The following is a 15437-nucleotide window of genomic DNA, read 5'->3' as shown; positions in this document are numbered from 1 at the left end:
ACCGTGGCACCACAACACCAGTGCCTCACTTGATCTGCTTGTGATACCGAGCTTGAACCGCTGACTGCCGAGCGTTGGCAGCATTCAGTTGGCAGTGCTTTCATGGGTCACTTACTGAAAATGCAAATGATCAGAGGAGGCCATCAAATGGCACAGCTGACCTGGTAATCCGCATTTGTGAATCGAAAATAGCAAGGATTCAGTAGCTGCTAGCATGATATTTGCCGTTATACAAATTGCCCTCGGAGAGTTTAACGAGCATGGATCGCACTGGAGATCACCTTTGTTATTTTAATTTCTATATTTTATATTTTGTAACACTGTTTTACTTTGTTTTGTGTTTTTTTTTTTTAAGCTGGGCTATCACGCCCATGATGTACCCGTTCTCCTTCATCTTCAGCGTGCCCAGCACAGCTTACGTGGTGCTGACCTGCATCAACCTCTTCATTGGTATTAACAGCAGCGTGGCCACCTTTATCATGGAGCTCTTCGATGATGATGTAAGTGTCACCCTCACCACACGCTCACACGCTCACACACGCATACAGAGTCTGTGCAGACGGAAAAGTAGGAGACACACATGCATGCATGCACATTTTTAACGCGACAGGCGGCACACTTCCTGTGAAACAGCAGGCGCAGACTTTCAGGCTCCATAAAAATGATATTTATGCAGAAGCTATAGCTGCGGATGGCTAATTGACTTGAATCATAGATAAACGCTCAGTGTTTTTCCATTTTTTTCTCCAAAGCAAAGGCTTTCATGCGCGTGGGTGGGGTGTGTGCCCACCTGGTATAACTTTTAATATATTTCCTTTATCCTCTCGAGGATTTTTCAAAGGAATTATTTTGCCTATTCTTTTTAATGTTAAATCGTTTGCTGAGAATTGGGTCTTCAGAGAACTTTGCTCATCCATCTTTCAGCAAGTGTTCATTTTAACTGCAAGCTGCTCCAGTCTCAGTGGAATGAAAAGACAAAGACACCAAAAACGAGCTAAATAAGAAATGCAGAGCTCGGTTTGGAGAGAGACAGACTGTCAGTCATTGTACTGTTTTATTAGAATTTAAATAAATTACGTAAAAAAGAAAATATCTGAATACGCAATGTGTGCAAACAGCCAGGACTCAGACAGAACAATCTCAAGTTTTTTAAACGATTTCTCTACTTTTCTGACATCTTTCTCGTTTGTTCTCTGATCTGAATACGTCTAAACACATTTGCAGCCTTAATTGTTATTTGCACGATTCCCACGCATCGCCCGCTCTCTCATTTGGTTTTTTCCCACCTCACCACGTATTTTTAGCCTCGTGCTGATCAGTCATCCCTTGTCAACAGACACATCTGACGCTTCATCAGAATGTCTCCCACATCCCCGATCTGCCACTTCAGACGCAGCGTAATGTCGTCTCAAAGACTCTTGCCTCTGCGCGGTCTGCCCCCTCCGACACGCCTGCCTGCGACTTGATCTTCTGGCGCCCGCTCCGTGATGGCATGGGATGTTTCCTGTCTCCTAACGAGGCGGCCTCATTTGCATCGTGATTTCATTATCGCCGACATTCATCATCAATTTGTATTTTTCACGAGCGCGTCTCTCCTCCAAGAAAGTCACTGTGGTCATTTTGTTGTGTCTGCATTCTCTTTATTTATTGATGCGACGTTAGCGGAGCGTATTACTCATAAAGGGCGCCATTCCCGATAATTTAATGGACAGCGCTTTGCCCACGGGCCGGTGTAAAGGGACGGATTTACTGCCCATTTCGCTCGATTGAGGCATTAGGAGCAGCGTGTTTCTCTGAGACTCGATGGGGACGGAGGTCCGAGATAATTCTGCTAATCTGACCCGATTTCGCCGCCGACAAGAGTCTGACGGGTCAACATCAATCAACTCACATGTTACAGCTCTCCAGGTTTCCATGTCTCCCCCAGTTCAGAGCTGATATCTCCCCGGAACAGACTCTTCACAAACTAGCTAGCGCAGATATGACAGTGCCCCGACGTGCTCCAGTTCAACAGAAACGGCAGATCCTGCACATGACAGCTCTATCCAGCCTTCTCCTCTCACAGCTTCTGCGATTTCAAAGCTGCGCCTCATCACTTTCAGGCTCCTCTGCGGCGGCGGCGGCGATATTTAAACAGTGTCGCTCAAAAGTAAAGCTTCCGGCTTTCAGTCTGTTTTCTCTTTTCAAGCACTGGGTGAATCTAGATCCCTTTTGGGCATAGCACCATTTTTCCAGGGGAGAAAATGGGAAGAAGGGAAAAAAAATAAGAGTAGCAGAGTGGGAAAGCAGCGCTGCAGTGTTATAGACTTGGTGCCCTAGTTTTGTCTTGAGACCAATGGGAGATTTTCTTTCCCTCAGGACTGTCCAACTCCCTGTGGATTGCATCAATCCCAGCCTGCCTTGTACGCTTGAAGCGCTGTCTGAGTCAATACTTCCACCACGTGCCTCTAAGAGATAACCGCAGGCACCCATAGATTTTTCCAGGATAAATGTATCGGTGTGGCGGCGTGGCCAGGTACCGCTTACCTCATGTAGTGTAATTGGAGTACATTGTTTTTTAAGTCCAGAAGAATTTATCGACGCTGTGTTTAAAACAGGCAAAGGTTTAATGTAGTCGATTGCTCACGACAGAACTCCTACAGTATCTCAAAACCACAGGAATATCATCTCTTGAAAAATGTCTTCCCCAGCTGTTTGAGCCATACATCCTCTGCTTGTCTGCTTTCATTGTGATTCGCAGCATTATGAATGAAGCCACGCTGTGGGAATAAGCACGTGTAGGGATATGGGTCAGATAAGCACAGCGCAGACAATACCACCTTTAAAAACCATTTGAAAATGATTTATGGGCACATAGCGCAAACACAAGGGGGGAAATTGTCCGGCGTTTTATCATCTTCGACAAAGAACCTCTTAGATCTCCTTGATGAACACCCAGTCAGGAGGAGATATGTTATTTCATGTATCGATCTCAAATTAGGTCTCGCTGCTTTTTGCATTCCTCTGCCAGATGGATGGGCTGCTCTCTGCCAAGGTCATAGCTGTTGTTTATTTATTTGACTTTCTTATCTCTGTTTAGGCTTAGTGTTGAATGTAAAGAATAGAGGTGCCTTTAGCAAATCCCCCGATGCTTGCATTTGAGTGGTTACATACATTGTGAACATCCTGGGGGATAAAAATATGTTTGCAAACGCCAAGAAAAGAACGTTAGTTTCAACTTTGAGGGTAAACTTGTTTTCTGCTACAGCAAATTGTTGCAGTAAAGTATATCTTTCCTCCATATACTGTCAGTAAAGGCAATCAAGTAATTGGCTAAAGAGAAAATACTAATACGCAAATATAAATTAGTGATTTAAATGATACCATTTAACCATTTTTCTCCTTAGTAAGCAGGGTTCAAGTGTTCAAAAAAATGTAACCAGTAACAAGATGCACCAATTTTTGTTGAATATGCATTGTTATTGCAGCTCTTCTTACCCTCCTGTCCTCAAGCAAATGTATAAGTGTAGATAAAAGAAATGATGAATTGCTGCTGAACATCTAAAGACGTCTAAAGGTTTGCGTCGACATCGTGATCAATGAGACCTTTTCATCACGGTCTTGGATCCGCCCGAGAGAACTAGGCCAGCAAACACTTATTGTAGTGTGTAAGTTTGTAAGTTGGATTGTTGCTCGTCATTTCTTGTTGCGAGAATTATTATACAGTAAAAATCTTAGAGTGTTTTATTACTATTCCATTTTATTTTTATCAATGACAAGGACCTTTCATACAAAGTATCCCCATATAGTCATGGGAAAAAGAAAAGTACACCTATGGTTGTAGATATCCTTTGCGACACATTTTCACTCTGTTGTAGATTCGATTGGAATCTTTGTCCTGCTAAATGATCCAGTTTCAGCCAAGCTTTTGCAGACCGATGGTCTCACATTTGGAAGACATTTGTTTTGCAGTCCTGTGGCTGTAAAACAAGCCCAAATCATCACCCCTCCACCACCGTGCTTCACAGTTTATTCCCCCTCAGTCTCCATTAAGCAGTAATTGGAGAGCCAAACCTCTAAACTCATATAGAAGCAGTGAGGGTGGAGTTTTTGTTAAATGAAGAATGGCTGTGTATATGTCATGTTTTGTAGTTCATCCGAGGTTGCATTTGCATGATTTTAAGCCCTGATACATCAAACCTTAGAACTGACACAGAGTGTACTTTCTCTTTAGCATGGCCGCAGATCTTTAGCTATATTTGGAGCTACTGTACACTAGTATCTTTGTCCCCTTTGTGATCAGATTTGTTCCTGGCTCCAATGATCACAGGGATAAGGAGAAGCAGTGAAAGCAAGAGTGCAAAAGCTAGATAGGATCAGTAATACATCTGTCTGCTGAATATGGAAGCAGCATGTGGTTAGCTTAGTATGAAGGCAGGAAGGAGCTAGCTTGAGGACGCCTGTAAGTTACTAAAGCAAGGCAGATATACAGCAGCAGCACCATATGTATTCTTAATGTGCACAGGCTAAATGTGCCCCCACACCTCCTTGGGAGAAAACAAAGTCTTGTCAACAGTTTTATTTATTTATTTATTTTCTTTGTCTGCCTTTCCCCCTCGATCACGGTCTCACTCCCCACCTGCTAATATCTGACAGAGTATGTTGTCTTATTTAAAAAGTGTCATGTTTTACTTGCATTTACACAATAAGCTGACATCCAGTAAAAGTGCAGACTGAAATATCTTTAAATCTGGCTTTTTATTAAGGCTGGCAGACTCATAAGGCCTCACACTCGCATTGTAACTGCCAATTGAAAGCTTAGTCACTGAAACTAATTTCACAGAGCTGTTACACGCATGCATGAATAAATTCTGTGACAATAATGGCCATCATTTGGAAATCTTGCACACAGCTTTAACAAATCGCACCTCTGCCGCCGCCCCACCTAATCTCGCAGGCTCGCCCAGAAAACAGAAATGATGAATTTGTAGTCTCTATCCATGTATGCAAGAGCTTTGAAGACTATGCAGCAATAGAGCACTATGCATAATGCATGAACTCGGTTGTGAAGCCACAGTAATATGTTGCCCCTTTTGCTCTGCCTTCTCCTGTTTTACCCCCTCTCCTGTACTTCCTTCCTCGCTTGTGCCAGTCCGTTACAGCCTGGTCCGCTGTGTCTTAATTGAATTAATTGTTGCTTTTGTACTTTATTAAGCTGTCAGTGTTCTAACCACCGGCAGGTCAAATGTGGAGAGAAAGGAACTGTACAATTTGAGAAAGGAAAAAAAGTTGTTTTGTGGAAATACGCTGTCAAGATAAGACTTTATTTCTGCCTATGCCTTGTGAAACACTGAAACAATATGCTTTGGGTTTGTGTTTCTGTCTTTTTGTTGTTGTGGTGGTATGCTTTATCAGAAGAACCAAAAGAAGACAGAGTACCTGTGCTTTTCTTCCTCCCACCTGTGACTCTTTGGTGTCTGGGTGTTTCCTTTAGCTTTAGTTATGATTTTAAGGATGAGCATCTGCTTCCCTGAGCATCAACTCATCTGTTTGTGTTTGCACATACTGAGCTCTACTGTACGTGCTCCTCCCCAGAGATCACACGGTACGTTCCCTTACGTCTCCTAAATTCCAGCATCGAGAAGGTAGATGAACCTTGATGCACCGAGTTCCCTCGGCATGCTATTTGGTGCACCGCAATACACCCGCGCTCAGCGTGCAAGCACAGCGCAGGATGTTTGCTAATTATGTGCACTTGCATCAGGGAGCTTCAAGCTATTTTCCAAAGCTCTCACTCTGGCTCTGCTGATTCAGGCCTAGAATTGTCAACATATTGAGCTTGTAACTGTGCAATTCCCAGTCAGGGTTTAAATATCCAAAACGTCCTCGTGCCACTAATGTGTATCCTGTGTGTCTGTGTGCATTTTTCTCAACAGAATATCACCCACATCAACAACATAGTGAAGCAGGTGCTGCTGATATTCCCACACTTCTGTCTGGGCAGAGGGCTGATTGACATGGCCAAGAACCAGGCAACGGCCACACTCTTCAGCAACTTTGGTGAGAGGATGATATCATAGTATGGAATACAGAAAGGACTAAACTGTTTCACACAGTAGTGCTAGATTTTAAGATGTGAAATGGGTTCGTGTGTTTTTGGACAGTGACACCACAGTGGTCAATGAAGATGTGATTGAAGGCCAGACGTTCAGGTTTAATTCAAGGGGTTTGGCAATGGTACTGCATTAACAGTTCGGGAATCTTATTTTTATGCAGTCCCTGATTTTTAGCGGCTTAAATTTCATTGTCTTGTGAGGCCTTTTCCCTAGAACTCTAATATGAGGTCCAAAGGGACATAGATGTAAATAAGGGAGGCCATCATTAGGCTGAAACCCCCCCAAAATCCAGCAGAAACACCACAAGGCCCGAAAGACCACAGAAGAAAGTGGATGATCTTTCCATAGTTAAGAAAATTCCCTTCACAAGATCCAGCTAAGTTGAGACCACTCTCAACGAGCTAGGTATGCAATCGTCAAAGTCTACAATCAAGATGCAAACCACTGGTTACACTCGATTGATTGATTAATTAATTGGGGGAAAAAATCCTTTGGACAAATGAAAACAAAATGAATGCGAATGAGGATAATGCGAAGAGAAAACAATAAAGAGAGGAAAGAGCAGCTGACGAGCCGTAGCATACTGTATCATCTGTTAAACGTGGAGGGAACACATGGGCTGAAGTGCACAGGGCTGTACTCTCTGCTCAGATTCAGCCAAATGCTGCAAAACTGCTTCTCAGTGCAAATGGACCAAAACCAACCCGAGAGTTTCACACAGAACAAATGGGATGTTCTTAAGTAGAAAAGTCATTCACTGGATCCCAACCCAACAGAGCATACTGTTTTAGTTACTGAAGGTAAACGTGAATGCAGCAAAGAGCTGCAAACCAGCAGCAACTGAAGGCGGCTGCAGTAAAGGCCTTAGCAGAGCTTCTCAAGGGAGGACACACAGCATGAGTTTGAGACTCAGTATGGAAAGCATTTTCATTGAAATATTAAAAAAAATCTTTATATTTGAAAAGATGCTAGCTTGTACAATTAATTTTGAGGCTCTGAAAATGGGGGATTATGTCTAAAAATGACAGTTAACATAAATTTTTTGCAAAACCCACCAAATTAAATCTGAAAGCCGGCGCTTCAATCACATCTTATTTGATTTAAAATCCACTGTGATGGCGTACGGAGGCAAAATGACAGAAATTTTGTCCAAGTTAGTGCAAAGTACCCTTAGATTACATCCGGTTAGATTCATTTGGCTCTAAATGGATGTCATCTAAGGGTACTTTGCATAGTAAGCTCAATACTTTACAGCATTTCAGCGAGAGAGAGAAAAAGCATCAGTCTCCTCTTTGGGAAACGCTTGGCAGACATTCCTTTTTAACGGGATAAAATCTGAACCAGACTCAGGTCGGGGCAGCTGTCTTGCCTCCACATGTTGGGGTGAGAGGAGAGCAGAGTGAGAAAAGATGAGTGTTGGAGAAATAACAGGCAATAAACACTGGGCAGGTTGGTAGGGCCAATAACCGCAGATCAGAAACACGAAGACCGTATCTGCAGAAAGGTGAAGGAGAGGGAGCACAGGGAGGGGAAAAAAGACCACAACAGAATAAAAACACAAGTTAGTGACATGTACAGGTAATGCATGGGCAGAGAAAGCTAGCTCAGCGTGTAAAGCGGATTAGCAAAAAAAGAAGAAGAAAAAAAGAGCGCTGGTATATTTATAAAACCCTTTAAAACATGCTTATCTCACCCCGGTGCCTCAAAGTGCCACCGATTTTACCAGACTCGGTTTCCTCTCACTCAGCAGTCAGCTGCAGCACCTAATTTATCACAGCGGACCGCTTGTATAAATTTCCATCCTGCTCTCCTATATTTTGTGCCTCTTAAAATATTTAGAGCAACTTGCGCCGCAGATTTCTTCCATTTTACTTGCAAACCTCGCCGTTGTCTTTTAGTAAACAACAACAAACGCAACTGCACCGCGTGCTGCTCTGAAAACAGCCAGAATAAATGTTCTGTGGATCTTTGCAACGAAACATTTGCATAACCCGTTTCTGCATCACAGTCGCCCACCACACTGCTCTGTTCTCTGTTACACTGGCAAATGACTGGAGCCTTTAAGTTATTGGAATACCATAAAATATTGCTAGAAATGTACACGCCATCCAAAAATATAATAATAATAGCCCACAAAGGAGCATTTATATGGCCCTGTGTCTCGTATTCCACCCGTTTCTCCACTGATACGATGCTATTTCGTTCTAAACGTTAGTTCTCCAATATTTGACCAGAAACGCACCTCCCTAGTGTCCACTACAGCTGCACACTCTGCATGAGTTAAATTTAGACAGGATAGGGAAAAAAACAGTGTAATGGTGTTTGTGGAGGTGGAGCCAGTATTGAGGAGGTCATCAAGAAGCAAAGAGGCACATGCAAGAGGAAAAAGGGGTCTTATCTGTGGAGAGATGGAGCAGGAAATAGCGGTTTGAGGAATCATTTGCGGCGGCGGTTGGAGAGAAGGAAGAGAAAAGCAATCACAACTTAAAAAGGCTAGTGTGGAAAGGGGCTATTTACCCGAGAATGAGACTGAAAGCTCTTTTCGTTTTTCTTGTCTCCTTTGCACCCCCCACCCCCGCCCCACCCTTGGCCTAAAGGGCTGTAGAAGCCGTGAGGGAGAGGGAAAGAGAGCAGATATGATAATGGTTAGAGTGCTGGGCTGTCAACGGTTTACTTTACTTGCATGTTCATTAGCCAAAAAATACAAATATGGCTTCAACATGAAAAGTACAGGATGTCAGCAATTTCTTCCCATGACATAGGTGACAGCATTTATTTTTTTTATTATTATGCAAAGGCTAAGTGGCTTTTTAAACTGCCGCCTTTCACCAACAAATGCGTCTCAGCAACACCAGCGTCTGACAAAGACACATTTGGCTGTCCGTGAACGAAAACACATCTGCTTATTTCCCTTTTGTTTTGACAGCGTGTCCGTTAACTCATCCTCGGGGCTCGCTGTTAAGGGTTGGAAGTTACTGTGACACGTGGAAATAATCTGTGTAATTACCTGCTTTTCTCCTGTGTGCGTCTGCTAATTTTCTTATCAGGGGAGGACCGTTTCAAGAACCCGCTGAGCTGGGAAATGGTGGGCAAGAACCTTTGTGCCATGTCCATCCAGGGAATTGTCATGTTTGCCGTTACAATCCTCATCCAGTATAAATTCTTCTGCAAACCAAGGTGACTGTAAGAAACTTTAAAACAAAAAAACAAAAAGAAAAAAACAACTCTTCCTTGTGTTTTGTCAGATAAACAAATTCTCTCCTGTTCGCAGCTGTTAGGATTAGTAATACGCTCTATATTGACTTTATATGAAACATCTGTTGCTCTGCAAATGTGTTTTACCAAATTCAAACCAATTATGTCTTTCTTTCTTTTTTTCCACTCTTTTTTTGTAGTGTTTTGTACTCTAAAAGCGAGGTTGCCATAGGAACTAATGCCCGTGGCTTCATCTATTTATGAAAATTGCAGAGATTGTTTCATTGAGCTTAAACTTTGACCAACATAATTTGTCACGCGAGTTCGTGTTAATTTTAATGAAGGGTATTATGCCAACTGTGTTTGACTCTCTCTGCTAGACTTATTTCAGGGAAGTGGCTGCCTGCGGAGGAAGAGGATATCGATGTTGCCAGGGAACGAAGGCGGGTGTATGAAGGTGAAGCCCGGAGCGACCTTCTGAGGATCTGTGACCTCACTAAGGTATCCAGCTTTGGTGCTTTATACATTTTCAGTGAGGTTTTTTCCATTTTGTTCTTGCTCGTACTTGATTTAATTTTGTTCCATCGCCTCTTTGTAAAAAGTGTAATTGTGTTTAAGCCTCATCTTACCAACTGGGGCCTGTATTTTTTTTTCTTTTTGTAATATCTGAGTTTTTTTTTTTTAAATTGTTCCAATATTTTATCACTTTTGTCAGTCAGTTTGTTCCCCACAAATTTACCCCGCCATGGAGGTTATGTTTTCAGTGTTTGCATGTCATTATTCTGCCTGAAAACATGATAACTCGAAAGGTTTTGAATGAATTCTGATAAAACTTTGTAGGGGTGGAGAGTGGGGTCGTTTTAACAGCCCATTCAAATTTGCCCGACATCCACCGATGTCTTCAAGGTCAACTTAACAATTTATTGGTAGAAAATTAACAAAAAGCCTTAAAAATGAGAAACTATGAGTCTTACAAGTGTGCTGTGTTAACCTATAGAAAGTCATGTATAAAGATTCAAAAGTCACGTCACCTGTGACCTCTGATCCTTCCTTCAAGGTCAAAAGATTAATTTGAAGGTCACAGTGGCAATAATGCTTGATCGAGCTATTGAAAACTGTTTCTTACTGCCATTGTTGCATTGACAACATGCAGGCATACAGGGAATGAGGACCAATGACCTCTTTTTCAAAGTCAAATAAGGTCAAACTGTCTTAAAATGTCTTTTATCTTTAAACCTGCTTAAAATTCTCTTGCCTTGTAAAGGTATGATGTCACATTTGAGATGCAGCTGGATCTACTGTATCTGAGAAAGTTGACCTCTGCCACTGATTCTGTTCATAATATTTATGGACAGAATATCTAGGCGCAGCCAAGAAACTCTAGGTGGAGGGCGAAGAGTTTGGGTATCTTGTCTCTGCTTTTTACAGATGATGTGCTTCTTTTGGCTTCATCGAACCGTGATCTCCAGCAGCCTGCACTGAGGCTGTTTGCAGCCAAGAGTGAAGCAGGTGGGATGAGAATTAGCAACTCTAAGTTCAGGGCCGTGGTTCTTAGCTGGAAAAGAGTAGAGTGGCCGCTCTGGGTCAGGAATGAGTTGCTGCCCCAAGTGATGGAGTTTGTCTTGTGCTTTGTTCGTGAGTGGGGAGAGTGGTGTGGGAGATTGGCAGACAGACTGGTGCCGCCTTGGCAGTGATGCTGATATTGTACTGGCCTGTTTTGGTGAAGAGTGAGCTAACCGTGACGGTGAAGCTGTCAATTTACCAATGAAGCTTCATTCCTACCCTCACCTGTGGCCGTGGGCTCTGAGTAGTGACCGAATGAATGAGATCGTGGATTTCAGCAGCGGAAGCAAGTTTCCTCGGGAGGGCATCTGGGCTCGGCCTTACAGGAGCTCGGTCATTCAGAGCAGAGCCGCTACTCCTCTGCATGAAAAGGATACAGTTGAGATGGTTTAGCCATCTGACCAGGATGCCTCCTGGGAACCTCCTAGGTGAGGTGTTACAGGCTTGTAACGCAGACCCAGGACCTGCTGGAGAGATTAGATCTCTGGAGTTGCTAGTTTTGTGTTTCAATTATTTTATATTGGGGTCAAAATGAGCTTGGTTGGTTTTACAATAACAGGGTACTCATGAAGATTGTACTTGGGATATTGAGTGCAAAGATTTGAACTGAAATGTTGAATAATAAACTCTCAGAATAATAATAATGATCTCTCTTTTTCCTTATATGTCATTAATTGCATAACTAATAATACTCAAAGAAGAAATTTGGTTTGATGATGGACCTTCATCCTGTAACCTCTCACCTTTTCTTGCAACCTGATAAATTCACCCTGCCCTCTGCATGTCCTCGGCTTCTTATTTTATGACTTACTGCTATAGATTATGTTAATGTTTACTTTTTTATATGTGGAAAATTGTGTAGTCCACCTACAATACTTTTTGCAACACTCAATACCTATATTTCTGAATCATTATGCATCATTGTACTCAAATACTTTAGTTCACCTGAATATGTGGACGTGTGTGGGCGAAGTTTACTCCCTTCATGTCCTCGAGCAATATTCTTTTCCAGGCCAAATGGGAAAGACAGGTTGGTAGCCTGCAGCTGTGCGCTATCACAAACATCATAAGTGGGCACAAGAACCAAACAAGATTACACTTTTAGAGGTGGAAAGGGTGTGCGCTCCTATGTAGCTCTGGCCCTCCTTCCCTCGGTGTGTGTGAGACTGAGCATACTGTGGCGGTGCGAGCCTCAACACCACCAAGATTAACGTCTCATCCACTGGCAGATGTTCCCTCCCTGCGGGCAGCGTGGCAGCAGGAAGTGTCACCACAGCAGCCTGCTTTGCAGCTCCAGTGCCGACAGCTGGACGATCTAACAGCCTTTTGCTTCTTACCACCTCTCTTCGCTCCTTTACTCCCTCGGTCTGCTCATTCTCACCATACTTAATCTCTCACTCGTTGCTCACGAAACACAGTTGTGCGCCACACTCCCTAGGGTAATTACTGAACAAAACAGTTGGATGGGTAATGTATTACAAATCATCTTCAAAGGCAAAAAGTTGGGCCGGGTTGTAGGAATGCTAGTTGTTCAGCTAAGAGTTGTAGAGCTAACGTCTTTAAAGTTCTTAAAATCATTGTTGCAAATGTGCCTTTCAAACAGTATGAAAGTATTCACTCGGTTTGGCTGAAATAGTCTGCTGTCGACAAGCACTTCAGTTATTACTCATGTGCACGTTCGCAGTTGACAGCACGTCTACGAGATGAGACACAGTGGCCCATCGCCACACAAACACAGCGGAGCATTGGCAGAAGGCATCAGGATTCTTCCTGCAGTGCCCTCATTGACTCCCTCCACAGCTGTGCCCCATCCATTGGGGGGGGGTGTAGATAATAAAATGATCAATGAGCACATGGCTTTGGTGGCCATGTGCCACAGGCTGGGTCCTGTCATAAATCTGAGCATGCCTCTGAAGCGATCGACAGGCCATCAATCATCTGTCAGATACCTGCTCCTCCCCTTCCTTATCCTGCTGCACTAAACAGGAGCGTTTTGCTATGCGCCCCACCTGGTAGCCTCCACTTAGCTGCTGCATTAGCGTCGACACCATAATCGATGGAAGTGTGTCCGTCTGTGAGCATTTTCCAGGCCCAGTGCTGTCAGTTTAACCTTCCAGTCACTCACTGAGATGACAGGGAAAGTTTCAAGGAACCTTGTGACAGCTGTTTGGATTAAGGAGAATGAGTGATGAGTGGCACCTTGGCATACTACAAGTGTGCTAATGTGCTAATGTGTATTGAGGGCATTTAAGTCGTTCAAATGAGACTCCTTTGGCAAGAGCTCTTGGTTTTACATTTAGAGAGGGTGTACATTTGTCTACAAAAACATTTATACATAGATTCAACTGTTCATTAGCCTAAAACCTATTTACCCATTTTTGAGTGATTACCAGACTCGACTTAAGTGATTTTGAGGTTTTTCAGCTTTTTTCCAAAAAGTATATTTTCTGGCAGGTTTCCCTTTCTTAAATTTCATCTTAAAAGGCAAACTAGAGCCTGCTTGTGACTCCATTTGCATCGTGTTAATAATTTAAATTTTTTAGACTCACACCAGTTAATCAGGCATGGCAGTAACTCAGTGCCTTTAAGTCTGTGTAGGTTCTCAGTCATCCAGGTCATTGTAGTCTAAGGCAGTGTTTCCCAACCTTTAGAATAGAATAGAATAGAATAGCTTTTTATTGTCACTGTTACAGGAACAATGAAAGGCAGTTTGGCATTTCTCCATGTGTGTGAAGTCCACAATAGCTTAAGTATTTACACAATAACAGACAAATTGTACATTTACACAAGAAAGATATGTACAAGTTATATATACACCTGCAAACATACACGCACATACATACATATATGCATCCGTACATACATACACATACATATTTCCACATACATGCTTACATCTATATACATACACATACATGCCATCTAACTAGCAGGTGCATTGAGAGTGTGATCAGTGATATTGCACATTGAGTGGGGGGGGGGGGGGGGGGCTTGTTGGAACTATACTAAATAAGGTTGTAATAAATACAGTTTATAGAGTTACAGTTTTAGGAGCCACGGCACATATTTCACATTAGAAAAATCACACCACACACCACCAAACAAACCTGTCACAAAAAGCATGTTGATCATTTTCCCCTTTGCACCAGGTATAGCAGAATTAGTTCGGTTTGTCCCCAGTATACCTTTTTTGCTTTCTTCTGACCACTACTCATGCTAGGGCCTTCATTGGTGTAGGAATTTTCTCCAGGACCCAGGTCAGATTGACTATTGTTTCTTTTCAAATATTTATCTATCAAATATTTATCGCTGCGTTGTCTTCTTCGTCTTTATCATCTCTAGTGGAAGAGAATGTCATTATTCAGCCTGTTACTCAAGCTGATCGCTTAGAGTACTAATCAGGTGGAACCAGATAATCTTCCACAGCACACCTGATCATTTCTCACGGCACACCTATGTGCCGCAGCACAGTGGTTGGGAAACACTGGTCTAAGGAGCTTGGAAAGTAAGCGACTGGACTTCTTTAAGTTACTTGAAGAATTTCACCTCTCATCCGAGAAGCTTCTTCAGTTCTAAAACCAAATGGTGCAGAGTCCCAGGTATTTAAACCCTAGTGGGAGCTGTCCGTTAGGAGAGTCAATGACCCACTATTGGTCATGTGCCTCATCACATAAGACAAGGTGTGAAAAATGGCGTGGGTCATTATCATCATTATTTCAAGTAAAACCATGGTGAGACCTTACCTCACCCTATCACGTGACTTATTGAGACCACCTGACACAAGATGTTAGGGGGTTGAGGCGCAGGGAAGGGATCTTTTTAGGCCTCTTTTACTCCTCTTACAAACCAAGCTCATTACCCTCAGTACCTTTAGGCATGTTGGCGTGGTGAAGACAACCAGCTGAAGTTTCAACATAAGCACGAGAATGGGCAAGAAATGCACTGAGGCTACAATTCACCAAAATTGGACTATAGGAGATTGGAAAAATGTTGTGTAATGGTGTGGGGGATATTTTCTTGGCATGCTTTGGGTCTCTTAGTACCAGTTAAGCATTGTTTAAATGTCGCAGTCAACCTGAATGTTCTTGCTGACCATGTCCAGTGGCGGTCCTAGCCTGTTTGGCGCCCTGGGCGAACACTCCCTCTGCTGCCCCCCGTTTCTCGTTTCGCCTCCTCTACTTTTCTCTTTTTTCTAAACTGAGCAGCTGATGGCTTTGAACTTTTTTGTCCATCTTCCATTGGTTTTAATTTTGCACTGCAGTATGAACACCCATCCCCCAACCCGAGGATCACCACAACATAACCTAACAGACCTACACCTTAGTTCACAGATTGACCCTGTCTAAGGTGTATTTCTGGGATTTCACACAACCCAGGATTCAAATCATGAATACATAATGGGCTTGGATTTACAACATTATGAATGAAATGTGCTCTATTTGGAAGCAGCCGCCCCCCTCCCCTTTCGACGGGTTGTGTGTGAGACTTTAAATCATCAAACTGTAAATTATAAATTTTAAATTGTTATTGATCCCTTTACCCCGAGTCCTAAAGTGTATATTTATTTTCTTACTCTTCTTATAT

General features: G+C 42.8%; 1 protein-coding gene across 3 annotated transcripts in view; it reads left to right on the top strand.

Moving 5' to 3' along the window:
* Positions 1 to 15437, top strand: part of LOC146636641 (phospholipid-transporting ATPase ABCA1) — a 214854-nt gene that overhangs the window by 156311 nt on the left and 43106 nt on the right. For all 3 annotated transcript variants that reach the window (XM_085349624.1, XM_085349622.1, XM_085349625.1), the window contains exons 38-41: positions 356 to 500; positions 5916 to 6039; positions 9143 to 9272; positions 9671 to 9791. In XM_085349624.1, the coding sequence (XP_085205750.1) occupies positions 356 to 500; positions 5916 to 6039; positions 9143 to 9272; positions 9671 to 9791 (520 nt within the window). The remainder of the gene's footprint in view (positions 1 to 355; positions 501 to 5915; positions 6040 to 9142; positions 9273 to 9670; positions 9792 to 15437) is intronic.

This window comes from Diplotaxodon limnothrissa, linkage group LG3 (genome assembly GCF_057381915.1).
Source record: "Diplotaxodon limnothrissa isolate DT_005_m linkage group LG3, D_limnothrissa_male_GT1.1, whole genome shotgun sequence".
In the NCBI taxonomy this organism is placed as follows: domain Eukaryota; kingdom Metazoa; phylum Chordata; class Actinopteri; order Cichliformes; family Cichlidae; genus Diplotaxodon; species Diplotaxodon limnothrissa.
Note: the sequence above shows the minus strand (reverse complement) of the source record. Positions and strands in the feature narration are given on the sequence as shown.